Consider the following 18,692-nt stretch of genomic DNA (forward strand, 5'->3'; position numbering starts at 1 on the left):
TAAAATGTCATATGTGGAATGATACTAATAAATGTCTTTGTCTCAGTTATTGTTTAAAATGGTAAACAAGATTTTACATGTACTGTAACGCATGAGCTTTCGACAAAATTATGCAGAGGTGGGGACAAGTCACACATGTTCAAGTTCAAGCCCAAGCAAGTCATTTGTTCACCGCAAGTCAAGTCGAGTGCTAATAAACATCAAGTGACAGTTATAAAATAAAGGGGTTAATTTTAATATTAAATAATAAAAAAGTGGCTAATTTGGCTATTTTTTCTGTATTTATTGTTGCTAAGAAAAGATTAACATACCATATCTTTGGTTTTTAAATATTAATAATAATTCAGAAATAATTACATGTCTTTGAGAATTTAACACATTATAAATGCAGAACTTGCAGAAATAATAAAAAATGTTGCTGCACTCCTTAGTCGAACATTAGGCCCTGACAGATGAAAAATCACCTATAAATTATAAAAAATCACAAAGAATAACCTGGCATTTGTTACAAACATCATAAAAACGTGACAAGCGTGCACCCTTAAAACACTTGTATATTATCGTCATACATTATTTGAAACTATAAGGTACTGTAATTTGTGTACACAACAAATAACAACACGTATTCTGCTGTGTCGGTTGCCATGCACTTGTTTATGAAGAACGTCGCAAAAACTAAACGTTCAATGTTTTTTAATCGGTTAATTATTTAAATTAAACATACTTCCTGAACATAAAACTAAATCCCTGGAAAAAATATAATTGCTGTTTTTAAGAGATTTATTTGTGAAAGAGTGAACAACACAAAGTAAGGAATTTGTTTCACCATTTAAAATAGACAAGGCTGTAATACACTTTGATAGCCATTTCATAATCGTCATCATAAATAGTCACACCTATATAATAATTTTAAAATATATAATTGTATTTTGTACATAAAATTGCCCGTAACCCTATGGGACAAGCGGAGTTGAATTAGATAAAATTATTTCAGGGCCATGTTTATCTGCTTTCAAACATGTTTAATAAATGCACAAAACATACTGGTAATTATTTAATTTACTGACAACCCTAAATCATTAGAACGTCATATTTACAGTAATATTTCATTTGTAGCCTAAATTGCAAAAAAATGCAAAAAGTGGTTTACACATCATGGATAATATTGCGAAATTAAAAACTAAACTAACTAAATAATTTTCTTACTTTTCCTTGTGTTTCTTGAAATGCTTTATGAAATTTGAGGTTGTGGTGGTTGTGTCAGATATTATTGCATTGCAAAAATGGTGCATGTTAAACATGGTGAATTGTTTTTTTAACACAAGCAATTCAATGTCTTTAAAGCCAAAAGTGACTGGTTTCTGAGCTCGACAATGGTCTATATTTGCCGTGTTTTGTGCAGTTACAACAGACTCAAGAGGCGCTGGCGCACATTTTTTTATATTAATGTCAGAATCATTTTTATATTTTATTTCTATTTCTGTTAAGTGTTTCTTTCTTAATTTATTCATTCTTTACACCATTTCAGCATCTATGGCTATACTCATGGCGAGAACTGGTAAATTTATACTTAAGTTTTTTTTACACAAGTTAATCCAGACACAGGTTGGGGGAGGGACAATTTGGCATCTCCAATTTGCCTAACTTGCATGTTTTTGGCCTGTGGGAGGAAACCAGAGTAAACCCACGCTTACACAGGGAGAACATGCAAACTCCACACAGAAAAGCCACCTGACCTAGCTGGGGTTCGAACCGGGGACCATCTTGCTGTGAGGCAACAGTGCTATTAAGTGTTTGAAAACATTCAAGTCATTGTCGAGTCTTACACCTCAAGTCAAATGCTTTCAAGTCAAAGTCAAGTCCTCAAAATTGTGACTTGAGTCCCCCACATCTGTGATTACAGGCATGTAATATGTCGTGCTGGGGCATCACAAGATTAGTGCAAGATGAGAAGTTGTGGTTTGTAAGGACTTGGTGAAAATGACGATCGTATGGCTAGATAAGACCCTAATGCCTCATTTGGGATCGTTTAGAGTTTTTAAACTGCATTAAACTGTAAACCATTGAGGTCCACTGAAGTCCACTATATGGAGAAAATTCCTGGAATGTTTTCTTAAAAAAAAAAAAAACTTTTCAACTGAAGAAAGAAAGCCATAAACTTCTTGGATGACATGGGGGTGAGTCAATTATCGAGATGTTTTATAAAAGTGAAATAATCTTTTAAATATTCACAGACAATTCAGACTGCCAATCAGGAGTGCACTGCAAATATATGTAAAAGATGCATATAATTGTGGTTAGATAGAGATCAGTATTCTCACCCCCAGCTCTTTAAAGGTTTTCACTGTATTCTTTACGAGGTAGTGTGTGGCGCTCTCACCTAGACAAAAAATAAAAAGGCGCCGTATTAAAAACAACATTAATATTGTTAATAATAATATTGACAACAATAACAATGGTATTATTGCATATTCTTTATGTCTATTATTATTTTACTCATTTATTTGGTCATTTCTTTTGGTACATGTACATACATTAAGCCACTGAATTTATTTGAATACATTAATGTGTGACTAGTGTTCAACAACTTTTGGTCATTTTTATTAATCCATGTAGTCTGGAACAGCACGTATGGTTTAAAGGATTAGTCCATTTTCTTAAAAAAATCCAGATAATTTACTCACCACCATGTCCTTCAAAATGTTGATGTCTTTCTTTGTTCAGTCGAGAAGAAATTATGTTTTTTGAGGAAAACATTCCAGGATTTTTCTCATTTTAATGGACTTTAATGGACCCCAACACTTAACCGTTTTAATGCAGTTTAAAATGACAGATTCAAAGGACTCTAAACGATCTGAAACGAGGCAATTGTCATTTTGGGCAAGAAAAAAAATGCACTTTTATACCACACTTCTCGTCTTCCTCCGGTTGTGTGACGCACCAGCACGACCTCGCGTAATTGTCATCACGTCAAGAGGTCACGGATGACGTATGCAAAACTACGCCCCAGTGTTTACAAGTGTGGAGAAAGAGGACCGTTCTGACGTTGTTGTATGTGGAATGATACTAATTAATGTCTTTGTGTCAGTTTATTGTTTAAAATGTGCGTTTCATATATGTAACATGTGACCTTTCCACGGCATTACGCAATTACGTCAGGAGAAGTTGTGGTTTAAAAGTGCATATCTTTTATTTTTATTTTCAAAAATGACAATCGTTTGGCTAGATAAGACCCTTATGCCTCGTTTGGGATTGTTTAGAGTCCTTTGAAACTAAAATTTTGACCCGCATTAAAACTGTTAAGTGTTGGGGTCTATTAAAGTCCATTAAAATGAGAAAAATTCTGGAATGTTTTCCTCAAAAAACATAATTTCTTCTCGACTGAACAAAAAAAGACATCAACATTTTGGATGACATGCTGGTGAGTAAATTATCTGGATTTTTATAAGAAAATAGAGTAATCCTTTAATATGATACATGTCATCTCTCAATCTAATTGGCCGTTTCATATGAGAAGCTCAGATGCAAAAGCCTCTAAATGCCACCTCTGTCAAAAAAGAAGTCCTTATAAGTGCATGAAAGATAAATTGGATGAACGGCAGCGTGCAAAAAGACAAGGGACACAAGTTTGAATGTGATCCACTGTGTCAGTACTTGCAGCTGAATACAACTTTCTTCATTTTTGCATTCTGACTTTGATTATTTGCAATGTTTCTAGTTGCAATCTTTAGTGATTTTGCAACTGTTTACTATGTCTTATTTTAAGAACTTGGAATTTTTTGTCTCGCACTTGAAATGCCAACACGTTGCATCAACAGAAAAACAATGTCATGCGCACACATAATGAAAGTAGCTGACTCACCATATGCTGCCAATCCTCTCTCTGTGCGTGTTAATAGATATTTGAAAAGCTGTTGGGTGTACTCTCTCTCAGACATGGGTGAACTCAAGCCGTGTATGAAGATAGCTGCACCGCTGTACGCCTCCAGTACCGGGGTCAGAATCCGCTGCAGGAAAACAAAAAACTCCTGGTGCTCAGCAGATAGGCTCACCTACAAGCAAATATAAAACACAAAGGGGTTTTAGAGAAATGTCATGACAGACAAGAATTTTTGCATAAAGGTGGTAGTGGGCTGCAAAAGCATCATCTCACAATTGTAAAGTTTTAAAAGGGAGCTTGGTGCTCAGTGATACAGCATTCACCTAGGAATCATACATACTGATAAAATAGTACTGTATACCTTTTACCGCAAGCTGCTTAAGATAAAAGCGTTAACAACTGTATAAATGTAAACAAATAACCTTAACCCTCACAAGCCCCTATTTTCCTGTATACGTTACAGTTCCCTGGGGGTAAAAATGACCCCAGAAATTAAAAAGGGTGATTACAAAAAATATATAAATTCTTTTTGTTTACTTCCCATCTATACATTAATGCTGTGTTTTGAGAGATATAAAGTACTTTTGTACCTGTTTACCACTCAATTCCTCAAATACACCATTAGCTTTTCTGTAAAATATCACATTTATTATCTAAATTTCATTTAAATTGTTTTTAGATATTGATCTAGATGTTATGTATGGAGGACCACATGAGTCATGCAAAATGTAATAAAGAACTTGGATATTTAATAACTACCTGGACAATAAAAATAGCAATTAATAATTTGTTTACAAATTCATTAATTAATCTATTAATAAATAGACAAAGTTATAAAAAAATCATTATATAACATTTTATTAGGCAATAAAAAGTGAGATTATAAAAATAATGTAGAAATGAAATATTAATCCATTAATAAATAGTTCAAATTAATAAAACAATTTACAAAAACAACATAAAACACTCAATAAGTTCATCATTTTAAATTGCATTTACAAATTCTTAATTAAATAAAGGAATTTCAAAATGTATTTCAAAAAGCGATTTAAAAAGAGAAATAAATAACTGGATTTATAAATTGAACTACAAATACAGGTTTAAATTAGCCATTTAAAAGGGCATTTCTGTTTAACATTTCTGTTTTCATTTCCCGATGGTTCTCCTTATTCTTATCCTTATTATTTGCTTTTCGTTTTAGCCTCTATATTTAGCTTTTCCGTGACTCTTTGGGTCCTTGCAAATGGTCAAATGAGAAATGCAAATTAGCTATGGCCAGATGGATGTAACAAGCTCGATGATTGGCTCTGATTGTACGTCATGCGCAGATTTATAGATCTCGGATGAGGACCCAAAGAGTCACGGAAAAGCTAAATAGAGAGGCTAAAATGAAAAGCAAATCAAATTGCGAAAAGAATAAGGAGAACCATCGGGAAAATGAAAACAGAAATGTTAAACGGAAATGCCCTTTTAAATGGCTAATTTAAACCTGTATTTGTAGTTCAATTTATAAATCCAGTTATTTATTTCTCTTTTTAAATCGCTTTTTGAAATACATTTTGAAATTCCATTATTTAATTAAGAATTTATAAATGCAATTTAAAATGATGAACTTATTGACGTTTTATGTTGTTTTTGTAAATTGTTTTATTAATTTGAACTATTTATTAATGGATTAATATTTCATTTCTACATTATTTTTATAATCTCACTTTTTATTGCCTAATAAAATGTTATATAATGATTTTTTACTTTGTCTATTTATTTATTTATAGATTAATTAATGATTTTTTAAACAAATCTATTAATTGCTATTTTTATTGTCCAGGTAGTTATTAAATTTTGAAGTTCTTTATTACATTTTGAATGACTCTTGTGGTCCTCCATAGTTATGTGTTGAATTCGACCATTTGTTGTTTAGAAAAAAAACACATAAATAATTTTTATAGCGTGCTTGTTTGTAACTTTGTCTTTTTGTGTGTGTCTGTGTTTTTATGCGTGTGTAAGTTTTACTGTGTCTTTGTTTGTGTGTGTTTGTGTGTGTGTGTGGGGGGGCATGCACACACCTGTGTGAGCATTTTACATCTTTGTTTTGCATCTGTGGCTGTTTTTTGCCAAATTCTATAAGAAATGCTGTCTGTGGCAGTCATACCTTTGTGTGTGTCTGTTTGTGTGTGTGTGTGTGATTGAGCATGTCTTTTCTATATTGCATTTGTGCCCTAGTACTAAGCCTACCTTTCTGTGTCAAAATTTTCAGATGTATTCTGGATGCATTGGTTTTATTTGATGAATAACAAGAAATATTTTTTTTTACTTTCCCATTCATTTCAATTGGGGTCATTTTTACCCCCAAAGGGACTCTTTTGGTGATTTTCTACACCTCTTTAGAACGACCAAATCAAGCCCAGTTTTTTTATATGAATCTTGAAAGATAATCTGGAAAAGTCACAAAATCTTGTTCCACTGAGATGAAGGGAACCATGTTTTTTTAACTAAATAAAAGTGGCTTCGGGGTAAGATTGACCCCAAGGGACTTTTAGGGTTAAACATGAACCATGAAGTGTTTTTTATTAGGTGAATGATCTTACCCTTGGTGAAATCTGCTAAATAAAATATGACTAATAGCTAATTTTTTACTGAATCAACGTTAAAAATGACCCAGGTTCAAGATCCCGTTCTCTTTCAATATTGTTTCCATTTTCTCAATTCTCTACTGCCCTGTCAAAATATATATATTTTTAAATCTATTTCTTTTAAGAAACTTAAAATCAGATATTTTTTTATTTTCTTTCCAAGTTTGGGGTGGGCCTGAATTGCGTAATATGAGTTTTAAAAATGTATTGGCTCATTGCAGCATAATGTTTCATGGTTGACCTTCAGGTAACGGTCTCTCTGTTCATCTCCAAAGTCACTGTCTTCATCTTCCTCATCGCTTCGCCAGGTAAGAGTCTCTGGAAACTTCTTGGGCCAAGGCTCCTCAGATGGGCTTAACTCCTCCTGCTCCTCCTAAACATAAGAACACAATTATAAACTTTTTAAAATAAAGTTTTTCTTTTAATCTACCTACAGTACAATAGAGTTAACTTACCTTTGGAAATGAAAGTGAAATAAGTTTCACTTAGTTTATGTGCAGGGGGCACATTTCCCATCAAAAGCACCTTATGCAAATTAAGCGTGGGCCAGTATGAGATATGAAATAGTTGGTCTTAAAGGGACACCCCCCAGAGTTAAACATTTGATTTTTACCGTTCTGGAATCCATTCAGCTGATCTCGGGGTCTGGCGCTACCACTTTTAGCATAGCTTAGCATAATCCATTGAATCCGATTAGACGATTAGCATCGCGCTCAAAAATGACCAACAAGTTTAAATATTTTTCCTCTTTAAAACTTGACTCTTCTGTAGTTAAATTATGTACTTAGACTGACGGAAAATTCAAAGTTGCGATTTTCTAGGCAGATATGGCTAGGAACTATACTCTCAATCTGGCATAATTATCAAGCACTAAAATTTGTTGTTTTCAAATCTCTGCATATACAAACTTTTAAACTGGACAAAATACATTTAATTTTTAAGCAACATACAACATCTAGGCAATGCCATGTCACAACAAAGCCTTTAAATTATAATATTCTTTCAAATAAATTTTTTTTGTAATATATATTAAATGTAAAAATCAAATCCAAAACACGACTCCATGATTTAATTTATAAAGCTGTAAACACAGCTCATACCTTGGAAAAGGTATCACAGAAAATGTTTGTGGTTTTGAAACCTTGACTCTTTAAAAACTCGGTATATCTTGAAACCGCCCATGGCTAATGCACATGTAAACCACATCTTTATAACACATTTCATTTACTCAGTCATTTCATGATTATAATACACATTTAACCCATTAACTGGCGCTGTCCCGTGAGTGGGACTTTACTTCAATATTTTTTATGTAAATGTTAATCTATCACGACAAACTATATATTGTTGGAAACGTCTAAGAATGTAATTTTCATATTTCAAAACCTTTTAGCAGTAATAATAATGCAGTAACTGTAATTTATTCATTTGTGACAAGAGTATGCAGGAAACCTCACAGCAAACCAACACATACCTCAGTTTTTTAATAATTTTATGTATTAAAAATAATACTATATTGCATTTTTTATTTATTACAAATAAATGTAAACTGCTACAAAACATATATATTTTCACCTCCAGAAAATTCTGTAAAAAATGTGTCTTCTTTAAAACAAGACCAAAATTAGGCTTATAGGCCAAAAAAAGTGTTATATTAATTTGAAGGTGTACATCACCTTTTCACCTCAAAAAGGGCTGCGGCAGTTAAAGGGTTAAACCCCAAAACTGTGAGAGATTTAAAAGTAAAGTTCACACAGCTCACCTCAGCCACGATCAGCACACCGTACTCGATCAATCTGGTGACAGCATCATGCAAGACCTGGTATAAAGTCTGGCAAGGCTACAGAAAGCAAAGACAAAATAAAGACAATAAAAACAACTGACATTATGGTTATTTTATCACACAAATATAGTTCAATCCAAACAAGTTTTGTGTAAATTCCACTTAAAGCCAGGTGCACATTGTGTGATTTTGGTCAGGATTTGGCTGTCTGAGACAAATTTTGAAAATCCTAAAAGATTTCTGGAATCCTAGTCCAAAATCTGAAGTCTTTGAATACTAGTTTGACATGTTTGCCAACCGTTAATGACCGTTGCGATCAAATTTTTCACCACACTATCCTGCAGAGTGGTTTTCTTGTGACAAAAAATGACATCAAACCATTGCAAGTGTCTTCCTGTGTGTGCCGTTGTGCAGTCTGACAACTGAGATTGCACAGTGTGATAGGAGCATTTGATAGGACTTATAGTTTTTATTAATATGACAAAAACAAACACATTTCATACGGGTTATTTTTTGGAATCGAGGTTCATGCATCATCCAAAATTGAAATAAATAATCTATCTATTGATGTATGGTTTGTTAGGATAGGACAATATTTGGTCGAATTGAAAATCTGAAATTTTATGGTGAAAAAATCTAAACGTTGAGAAAATGTAACTGAAGTCTTCAGAAACATATGTGTAGCAACAAGAGTTTGTAGGTGAGTTCCTTGCCAATTTTTGGGAATTTTGCTGCATCCACTCACCAAAATAAAGTTTTGATATATTTACTGTAGAAAGTGTAAAAAAAATATACATGGAACATGATCTTTACATAATAAACCAATGATTTTTGGCATAAAAGAAAAATACATTATTTTTACAGATTCTATGTATTTTTGGCTCTTCTACAAATATACCCGTACGACTTATGACTGGTTTTGTGGTCCCGGGTCATATATTAAACCTGTCATTTAAGTTTAGTTCCACTGAAGGTGGTTTAGATCAGGCTGCTATAAAACACTACAGTCTATATTAAAAGAGCAAAATTTTACTTGATATAAAAATGTCTGTTTGGTTTAAAGCACTTATGCAAACGTTCCTTCATTGGTTTCCTATAGCATACCTGTGAATAGTTTTGCTTTCGTAGAACTTTCACAGCTTGTTTAGTCATATAGTCAAAGATATAGACTAGAAACCACACATTTGCAAACCATAAGGTGTGGGTTTGAAAAATCAAAGCTAAGCACATAGCGGAGAGCTGGAGCGTGTGCAATAGCAAATGCGCAGGACTATATCCCAGGGCCAGGTCTATATGCGACCGTGTCTGTGAAATTCAGGTTAACTCTTTCCCTGCCAATGATCAGTCCCCGCTATTGACAAGTTATCTCCTTCATTTCTCGAATTCATGAATCATCTCGTCAATTAAAGGTATGGTATCTGATTTGATCCAGAAACATTTTTAGTTATGTTCGTTAAAAGTCTCCTCACATCCTGATAGCAATCACTATGTTAAGTTGTTTAAATGTATTTGTAGAAATGTGTGTGATCTGTGAAAGGCGTAGGACCAAAAAATGTTCAACCAATCATAGATCTCGGTCCGAACGGACGTTGCCTTTTTGTCCCTCATCCGTAAGCGTAATTTGAATGCCACCGCGCAGCCTGTTCACACAGACACCATACGTCATCAGCACATTCACGTGCGCTCACCTCCTGTCTGTAAACAGAGGGAGAATGGCAAACTTTTCTGCTGAATTGACCTCCTGCCCAGGACCCACAAAACGAAAGACATTTTATAACAACAACAGCAAAACCTGCCTGGATCAGCAAAGAGCAAAAACCCAAATGAACATCGGTAACTTTACTGCTTTACCACGAGATGCAAACAGCTGCAGGAGGCAAAGGGTCTGAAAGGGTCGTTGCACTGTTTATTTTGGTAAGGTAGGTATGTGATATGATTGTATTGAGATGGATTCAGATATTCTACTTTGATGAAACATTGTGTTGCTTCTGAAATTTGTTTTCGTTTACGGATTAGCGTAACGATATAGTTACTACGTCTACACAACCGAAAGTGTGCTTTATCTGATTCTAATGTAAACCAGTTGTTTATGTTGGTTTTTTTGGAAATGTTATTCACTTTATACTGCAAAGTTTTCTCACTGGTGAATGAGACGTGACCGTCTGATCTGTGCGTGTTCATGTGTTTTGAAAGAAGCTTGACTTTGGATGGCGATTTGAATGGAGGGTGGGATCGTGATTTCATTGCTAGTCGGCTACCGTTAACATTTTTCAAAATTAGATACCCTACCTTTAAGAGAAAACATTTGCATGAAAAAACATGTTCCTGATGAGTTTTTGTGTTAATCTGTAATACAGTGATTATACACTAGTTGGAGAACTTACCCAATTTATAAAAAAGCAATAAAAATATTTAATAATTTTAAACTCTGTATATGTTTTGATAATCATACTGAATCTGATCTCTAACAAATTTTCTTTACAAAAAAGCAATTATTTCAGCTTTTTGCTAAAAAAAAATATTTTTTAAGAAAAAGCCATATTTAAGAGTTTATAAGCAAAGAAAAAAAATACAGATAGGATGAATTTTTTTTTTGTTTGCTTATTGTTTGTTTGAAAGCAGAGGGTCTGTTCTTTCTTTTGATATATTTGTATGTTTATATAACTATTTTAGAAGAAAATTTTCCTGGAAAACATTTTGTGAAACTTGTGAAAATCACCAAAAATGCTGGCGGGAAACTTTAAAAAAAAACTCTGGCGAGGAATGAGTTAAGAGAAAACGTTTCCCTGCCAATGATGGGTTTTTACAACAATCCATATTGGTGGCGCTCTTACCCAACTAATAAAACACGGAAGCCTCCACTAAGGCCAAACAGTTCAAACTCTGTGTATGTTTTAATTATCGCTCTGAATCTGACCTCGAACAAAAGTCCTTTACAAAAATGCAATTATTTAAGCTTTTTGCTCAAAATTTTATATTTTTGAAGAAACCTACCCATATTTGAGAAGTGACAGAAAGAGAAAAAATGAATGTTTTTTGTTTGTTTGAAAGCAGTGGGTCTGTTCAGCAGTTTATATATTTAAATAAGAACATTTTCTGGAAGGGATTTAACTTTTGTGAAAATCATAAAAAATGCGCTGGCGCTGGCTGTCAACTTAAAAAAAAAAAAAAACGCTGGCTGGGAAAATAAATCAAATTGGGAGATTATGAGAATCCAAGTCTGATATGAATCATTGTTTTTACTTTCATTTCAATCTTTGATAAAGCCTTACTTAGTCAAAATTAAATTTATCGTTTTTTCACAGAATTACATTACTTAACATTACATTAAATTACAGTAATTCCATTATTTTACATTATGTAGGTTGATTTCATGTATAAAACAGTAAATAACGAAAACAAACCTGTGTTTTTACAGACTTTAATCTGCAAAACAAACACTGCTCTATTCAACTTTAACCACTAGATGGTGCTGTTGCTTTAGGATAGTGGTGTGAAGACGTACCATTGCCACTGCCACCTCATTGGACAGAAAGTGGGAGAGTCCAGCAGCCCTGCGGATGAGTCTCTCCTGGCTCAGCAACGTGGACGAGGAACTCTGCTCATGTGCTGAAGTTATTGCTGGTTGTTCTTTCAGCAGGGCCAGCGCAGTGCAAGCTAGCATAAAAAAATAACAAAATGTAAACCTCAAGGTCAATCTACTCCTAAATGTCCAAACATACACATAGTGCTAAAACTATTGTGATGCATATGGCACTAATATGCTGTCTGTAAGGATAAAAGATCCACTGTACTGTTTATGTCCGATAAAAAGACGTCTCACAGGAGAACGCTTTACCTATAATGGCATCGCCGATGAAGACATGGAAAAGGCCATTGCTGTAGAAATTCAGCTCAAAGAGTGCAGGAACTGTGCTTCGAGGGGCGATGATGAACTCTGAGTTTTTGTTGGTGCTGGTGACGTTCACGCAGTTTCCCAGGAGGCTGAGCGCGTGCATCACCACATCCTCCGAGTTCCCGGAAAATCCCAGGTCAAAGTCGCGTGACAAGATCTCTTCCTTCATGTTGAAGAAATCCTCCACCAGTTTAGACAGCAGCACACCCTGCCCAGTACAAATAACCATTTGTCACAAAGTGCACCAGTAGATGCTGTGGAAAAAGGTCAACATGATAACATAATACTTGTGTGTGCTTACCTCTCTGTGTCGGTATAGGAGGAGACAGGCCACGATATGAGTGGACATGATTGCTGATGACTTGCTAGCGGCTATGGGAAACACAAAAGGCTGTAATCAGATTATCACATTTTTATGAGCACCGGGGTCGAACCCATGATCTTGACCAATGATAAAACAATGAGGATACAAAATCAAATGCATCATGGCTTCAGGTGTCTCTTACTGAAGAGTACATGCTTGGCTAGGTTAGCGATAACCTGCCTCCTCCAGGGTTCATCTGTCAGGTCTCCATGATCTCCATCTTCTCCATTAACAACAGCATGATCAGGCCTGCACAAAAACAACATCATCTTGTAAGTAACACTGATACCAGTATACACCAGTCCATGTTATTATGTTGGGTGTTGGTTGCTGGCAATGTAATGACCGTACTGTGCAGCGATGATGGTGGGAAGAAGGACCTGCTCCAGGGTCAGAGTGGTTTGGAGATGGCGACTGCGTTGCGTATCCAGGTACTCCTGCAGCATTGGAAACACAATCCAGGCATCAGAGAAGAGATCTTGTGAAAATTTCATTAAGTTTATGTGCTGACAAACTCCTCTAACCTTTAGGGAAAAGGGCTGAGTGAAATCCACACGCACACATCCGTAGTTCTTCCGGAGCATTCTGAACACGCCACAGGCCACACCCCAAAGACTTTCATTTTTCTTTGGTCTTCCCTAAAGCGAAAGCAAAATTGGTTTATACACGCTGATGGGTTGATTTGCAAGCATTTTCTATGCTTATAGATCAGATAGAAAAAAGCGAACTTTCTGTGAAAATATAACGAATTTAATATTGACCGAGTAAGGTCCAAATCTCAGAATTAGCCTGAATTTCATAGACGGGGTCAGAAATATTTACAAAAAGACTCCAAAATGACAAATGGGTCGAAATTAGACTTATGAGGTGTCATGAAACATTTTGATAAAAAACGTAAATGCAAAGTAAGAGTATCAAAATTAGAAGCATATACAAACATCTCTTCATGTACTATTTTGCACATGATTTTAAATGACATCATACAAACCAATTTTGTTGTTTTTCTAAATTTAAGGGGAACATTTTCATTACCGCAACTGGATTTGGGTTCTTTGACATGGAAATATTTATAATTAAAAATATCTAAAAAATTAAAAGCTTCAGTGCATGTTATACTATAAACATTTACAGTAAAGAAACATGTGGTATTTGGTGATCATTGGTAAATGTAGAGACAATAATAAGAAATATAAATGTGTCCAAGAACAATTTTCTCATCCTCCGCAACAATTTTCAATCATCGTTTAAGCCATCAAGGAACTAACATTAAAAAAAATAGTTTGAAGGGACATAATTGACTGTGACACTCAAGATGGCTCCCAGGTAAGCAGTTCTTATTTTTTCTCTCCAGATAAAAGTTGACATTTTGTTTGTCATAGTACCTAGACAACTTTTTAGTTCTCATTACCGAAACATGAGTTTGTAAATGCGTATATTTAATGTAATATCATGTTGCGGTAATGATAATTTTTGATAATGATAATCTAAAAAAAATAATTCTATAGGAAATATTTTTTAAATCCTCTAAAAATAATGGTTCTAGTAAGTTCAGACCTTAATCATATATGTACAAAAAAACTAAAAAAATCTGATGCTGGACACCTCTTAAATCTGGATTTCATGAGAATCACACAAATTCTTAAGGTGATATTGGTCAACATTGGGTCCTACCAGCTGTTCGCTGTTGTAGTTTCCCTCAATAATGCGGTCGTATGAGATGCCAACGGGCACGATCAAAACATCAGGGATGCTGCCGGTACACAGCGTGTCCACCACTATGGAAAGCATGCCAGCACGGGCAGGAGACGGCTTCCCACTTCGAGAACGTGTGCCCTCTAAATACACCTCCAAAAACTGCTGCTGACGCAACAATTCCTCTGTGTACTGAGAGAGAAAGAGAAAGTGAAGAGAGATAGTGAGAGCACCATCGAAACCATATCTTAACAAAGTAGTGCTTTCAGTCTGAATAAAGCGTGATGAGTTAAAACGACGAAGCACTACAATAAAATGCTGCCAAGATGACACTTTTTTTTATTGCACTTCACTGAATAAATAAAAATGACGGCATTACGTTCTGGAGAGTTTGGCTGACCTATCTTTTTTCAATGTGTGCACTTTTAATCTTTGTACAGCACCTCGTGAATGTGTTAGCATTTAGCCTAGCCCCATTCATTCCTATGGCTCCAAACAGGGATGAATTTAGAAGCCACCAAACACTTCCATGTTTTCCCTATTTTAAGACTGTTACATGAGTATGTAAGTATGGTGGCACAAAATAAAACTTTTGTTTGGAGCCATAGGAACGAATAGGGCTAGGCTAAATGCTAACACATTCACGAAGCGCTGTACAAAGATTAAAAGTGCACGCATTGAAAAAAGATAGGGATGTTTTAATTCATCTAAGTTGAGGTTAAAACATAGTAAAATATTGAAAAACGGTGGTGTTTTCCTTTAAGGAACGAGTTTGGGCACCCCTGCACTAAATGAACCAATCATTGTTGTGTGCATTTTAGTTTTCTACAATTTTTATTTTTTTACAATATTCACTCATCATTACAGTAAAATAAAACATTCAGAGTTAATCTTCTGCAGTATTTTCTCTCTCAGTCAGGGGAAAATGTGGTTAACACCTAGTCGTGCATGAAAAAAACAATACTGTCATACCGTGAAACGGCATAATTTTGAAAAATACCCTGATATAAATTTTGTCTCAGTATGCCCAATTTTACTTCCAGTTATACATTTAATCCAAGATGCATCTTTGACAAACTCTCTGTAAATAAAGCAGCCTATTGTGGCAATGTGGTGCACAACATGAGACTGCATGAATAATGCAGAAGTAATCTATCAGCATCCTGTGGCAATCACTTACCAACTTCTTCATCTCACAATGACAGCCACTAGCTTTCACATGTACGCGTTTAGCAGATGCGTTATTCAAGACTATCAGTTTATCAGTTAGTGTGTGAGAATTACACCTTATATTGGTGTGCTAGCACCATGTTGTTTTTAACAACTAAACACAATAAATCTGCCTTATCTTTGGTTAATATTTACATTAAAGGTGCATTGTGTAACTTTTAGAAGGATCTCTTGACAGAAATGCAATGTAATATACATAACTAAATTATCAGTGGTGTATAAAGACCTTACATAATGAACTATACTGTTTTTATTGCCTTAGAATGTCTTTATCTATATACACCGCAGGTCCCCTTACATGGATAGTCTACTCATTTTCAATATTAAACTATGTTATTACCTTAACTAAGAATAGTTGATACATCCCTCTATCATCTGTGTGCGTGCACGCAAACGCTGGAGCGCACTGCGACACTTCGATAGCATTTAGCTTAGCCCCATTCATTCAATGGTACCAATCAGAGATAAAGTTAGAAGTGACCAAACACATCAACGTTTTTCCTATTTAAGACGAGTAGTTATACGAGCAAGTTTGGTGGTACAAAATAAAACGTAGCGCTTTTCTAAGCGAATTTAAAAGAGGAACTATATTTTATGGCGGAACAGCACTTTTGGGAGTACTTCGACTCTGCGCAGTAACACCCTCCCTCTCCCATTATGAGAGGGAGAAGGGGAGTGGACTTTTCAGGCGAGTCGAAGTACTCCCAAAAGTGCTATTACGCTATTACGTTTGGTCACTTCTAACTTTATCTCTGATTGGTACCATAGAATGAATGGGGCTAAGCTAAATGCTATCGAAGTGTCGCAGCGCGCTCCAGCGCTTATGTGCACGCACACAGATGATAGAGAGATGTATCAACAATTCTTAGTTAAGGTAATAACATTGTTTAATATTGAAAATGAGTAGATTATTCCTTTAAAACTGTCACTATAGAGCGCAATTGGTCACTACATTAAAGCAACGCTAAAGAGTTATTGCTCTTTGCTCCCCCTACAGGTTAGACGCGTAATTGTTCATTAGCACTGTCGTAAATACTGCAGCATAGCTGGCTCTGATTGGATTGTAGGTCTGCCATAAAGCAAGTTTTTGTAGTTTTCACTCGAACTACAGGACCACTACCCGACGGTTGGAAACTTCTTTAGTGCGGTTTTGGCCGATAGAGGGCTGCAAAGCGAATGTGAAAGTGCCATTCACCCTGTTTTGAGTGGATGAACCACTGAAACTTTTTTGGAAACGTTAATTAAAGGTAAAAAAACCTCTTTGGTGTTGCTTTAACTCAGACGATGATGTGTTTGTCCTGTGGCGGCTACCGTAGCTTCTCTATGCGTTTCTAAAGGTAGGGGTGAGCTATGGAAAGAGCCGTTGGTTGTAATTCACAATCTCACCACTAGATGCCACTAAAAATACACACATTTAATGGATAGATGCTTCTAGCCAAAGCACATTCAAGGCATATGTTTAGTCAGTATGCGTTTCCTAGGATTCAAACCCATCTCCTTTGCATTGCTAATTTAATCCTCTACCAGTTGAGCTAATAATACACTTGTGAAGAAAATGTTTATTAAAAAGGCCCCTTCTAAAAAACACAAAAATGTCTTACTGCATGTAACAGTGATCTGTATAACACGTCTTTCTTTCCATCCGACGTCTCATCAAGTTTACGGCGAATGAAGAAACCTCCAAGTTTGCGTATAAGCGTCCTGAGAGAAAAAGGGAGAATGTCATTTACAATGTCCATTGTCACGTATAGGTATTTTAACATATTTAACAATAGTCATCCCCAGTTTTACCTTAAAATGGGGATGTTGAGGTTGTTGCCGGCGGCGATGTGAGGGGCTTTGATGTTGTGACAGAAGAGGATAAAGGTGATGAGCAGGTAATCTATGTGGGACTTGTGAACAGGAAGAAAGACCAGTGGAGCATTGTACTGAAACACAGGGAAGACACAAGAGTAAGACGCTAGAAGACTTGCTGCATAAAGCTTTTTTCTTTAATCGTCCTCTCATTAAAGGGATAGTTCGGCCAAAAATGATATTAAACCCATGATTTACTCACCCCCAAGCTGTCTGAGTTGCATATGTCCATCGTCCATATTTTAGAAAATGTTTTAGATCTTTCAGTTGATTAAATGTAATGTTACGGGGTCCACCCATAGTCCACGACCTTCATGTCCAAAAAAAGTGCGTCCATCCTTCACAAATTAAATCCAAATGGCTCCAGGATGATAAACAAAGGTCTTCTGAGGGTAATCCGTGCGGTGTTGTTGTAGAAATATCCATATTTAAAACTTTATTAATGAAAATAAATACCTTCCGGTAGCGCTGTCATCTTAGACTCCTCTGTATTCAGGAGAGAGTATTAGCGTAGTGTACGCACTTTTCTTAGTGACGTATGACAAATTCGGAGGGCGGGGGCACAGAGCAGCAGCAGAGTAGCCTCCGTAGGCTGCGTAAGCTCTCATCCTGAATGCGGACGCGACTAAGATGGCGGCGCTACCAGAAGGTATTTATTTTCGTTAATAAAGTTTTAAATGGATATTTCTACAACAACACCGCACGGATTCCCTCAGAAGACCTTTGTTTATCATCCTGGAGCCGTTTGGATTTATTTTGTGAAGGATGGACGCACTTTTTTTGGACTTGAAGGTCGTGGACTATGGGTGGACCCCGTAACATTACATTTAATCAACTGAAAGATCTAAAACAATTTCTAAAATATCCGAAAATGTGTTTGTCTGAACAACGATGGACATATGCAACTCGGACAGCTTGGGGGTGAGTAAATCATGGCTTTAATATCATTTTTGGCCGAACTGTCCCTTTAAAGGTGCATTGTGTAGTTTTGACAGAAATGCAATATAATATACATAACTATATTATCAGTGGTGTATAAAGACCTTACACCTTATTAAATGAACTATATTGTTTTAATTACCTTGGAATGAGACGTTTTAATTTACATACACCATGGGTCTCCTTACATGGAGGTCGCCATATCGTAGCCCTAATACAGGGGTGCCCAAACTTTTTCCTACCATGGGCCAAAAATCAAACCTGACTGAGGGCCGTGGGCCGAAAGTAAATGCAGCTGTGTTATATTAAAATTAAAGTTGCCCTGATTCTCCTAATTTTTAATTTTCTAATATTAAAAAATAAATAAGCAAACATTACTCTGTTTACAGATAACTAATGCAGTTTTATTTTCAAAGTAACTG

At 35.5% G+C, this 18,692-nt stretch overlaps 1 protein-coding gene across 2 annotated transcripts in view; it reads right to left on the reverse strand.

Moving 5' to 3' along the window:
- gpam (glycerol-3-phosphate acyltransferase, mitochondrial) overlaps window positions 1-18,692 on the reverse strand; it is a 34,487-nt gene that overhangs the window by 2,418 nt on the left and 13,377 nt on the right. For both annotated transcript variants that reach the window (XM_065262995.1, XM_065262994.1), the window contains exons 8-20: window positions 17,269-17,405; window positions 17,079-17,178; window positions 14,227-14,439; window positions 13,080-13,193; window positions 12,907-12,992; window positions 12,698-12,804; window positions 12,493-12,563; window positions 12,135-12,399; window positions 11,802-11,953; window positions 8,276-8,353; window positions 6,755-6,886; window positions 3,863-4,052; window positions 2,322-2,380 (exon numbers count right to left, since the gene is read on the reverse strand). In XM_065262995.1, the coding sequence (XP_065119067.1) occupies window positions 2,322-2,380; window positions 3,863-4,052; window positions 6,755-6,886; window positions 8,276-8,353; window positions 11,802-11,953; window positions 12,135-12,399; window positions 12,493-12,563; window positions 12,698-12,804; window positions 12,907-12,992; window positions 13,080-13,193; window positions 14,227-14,439; window positions 17,079-17,178; window positions 17,269-17,405 (1,704 nt within the window). The remainder of the gene's footprint in view (window positions 1-2,321; window positions 2,381-3,862; window positions 4,053-6,754; window positions 6,887-8,275; window positions 8,354-11,801; window positions 11,954-12,134; window positions 12,400-12,492; window positions 12,564-12,697; window positions 12,805-12,906; window positions 12,993-13,079; window positions 13,194-14,226; window positions 14,440-17,078; window positions 17,179-17,268; window positions 17,406-18,692) is intronic.

Source organism: Paramisgurnus dabryanus, chromosome 1 (assembly GCF_030506205.2).
Source record: "Paramisgurnus dabryanus chromosome 1, PD_genome_1.1, whole genome shotgun sequence".
NCBI classification, from domain to species: Eukaryota; Metazoa; Chordata; class Actinopteri; order Cypriniformes; family Cobitidae; genus Paramisgurnus; species Paramisgurnus dabryanus.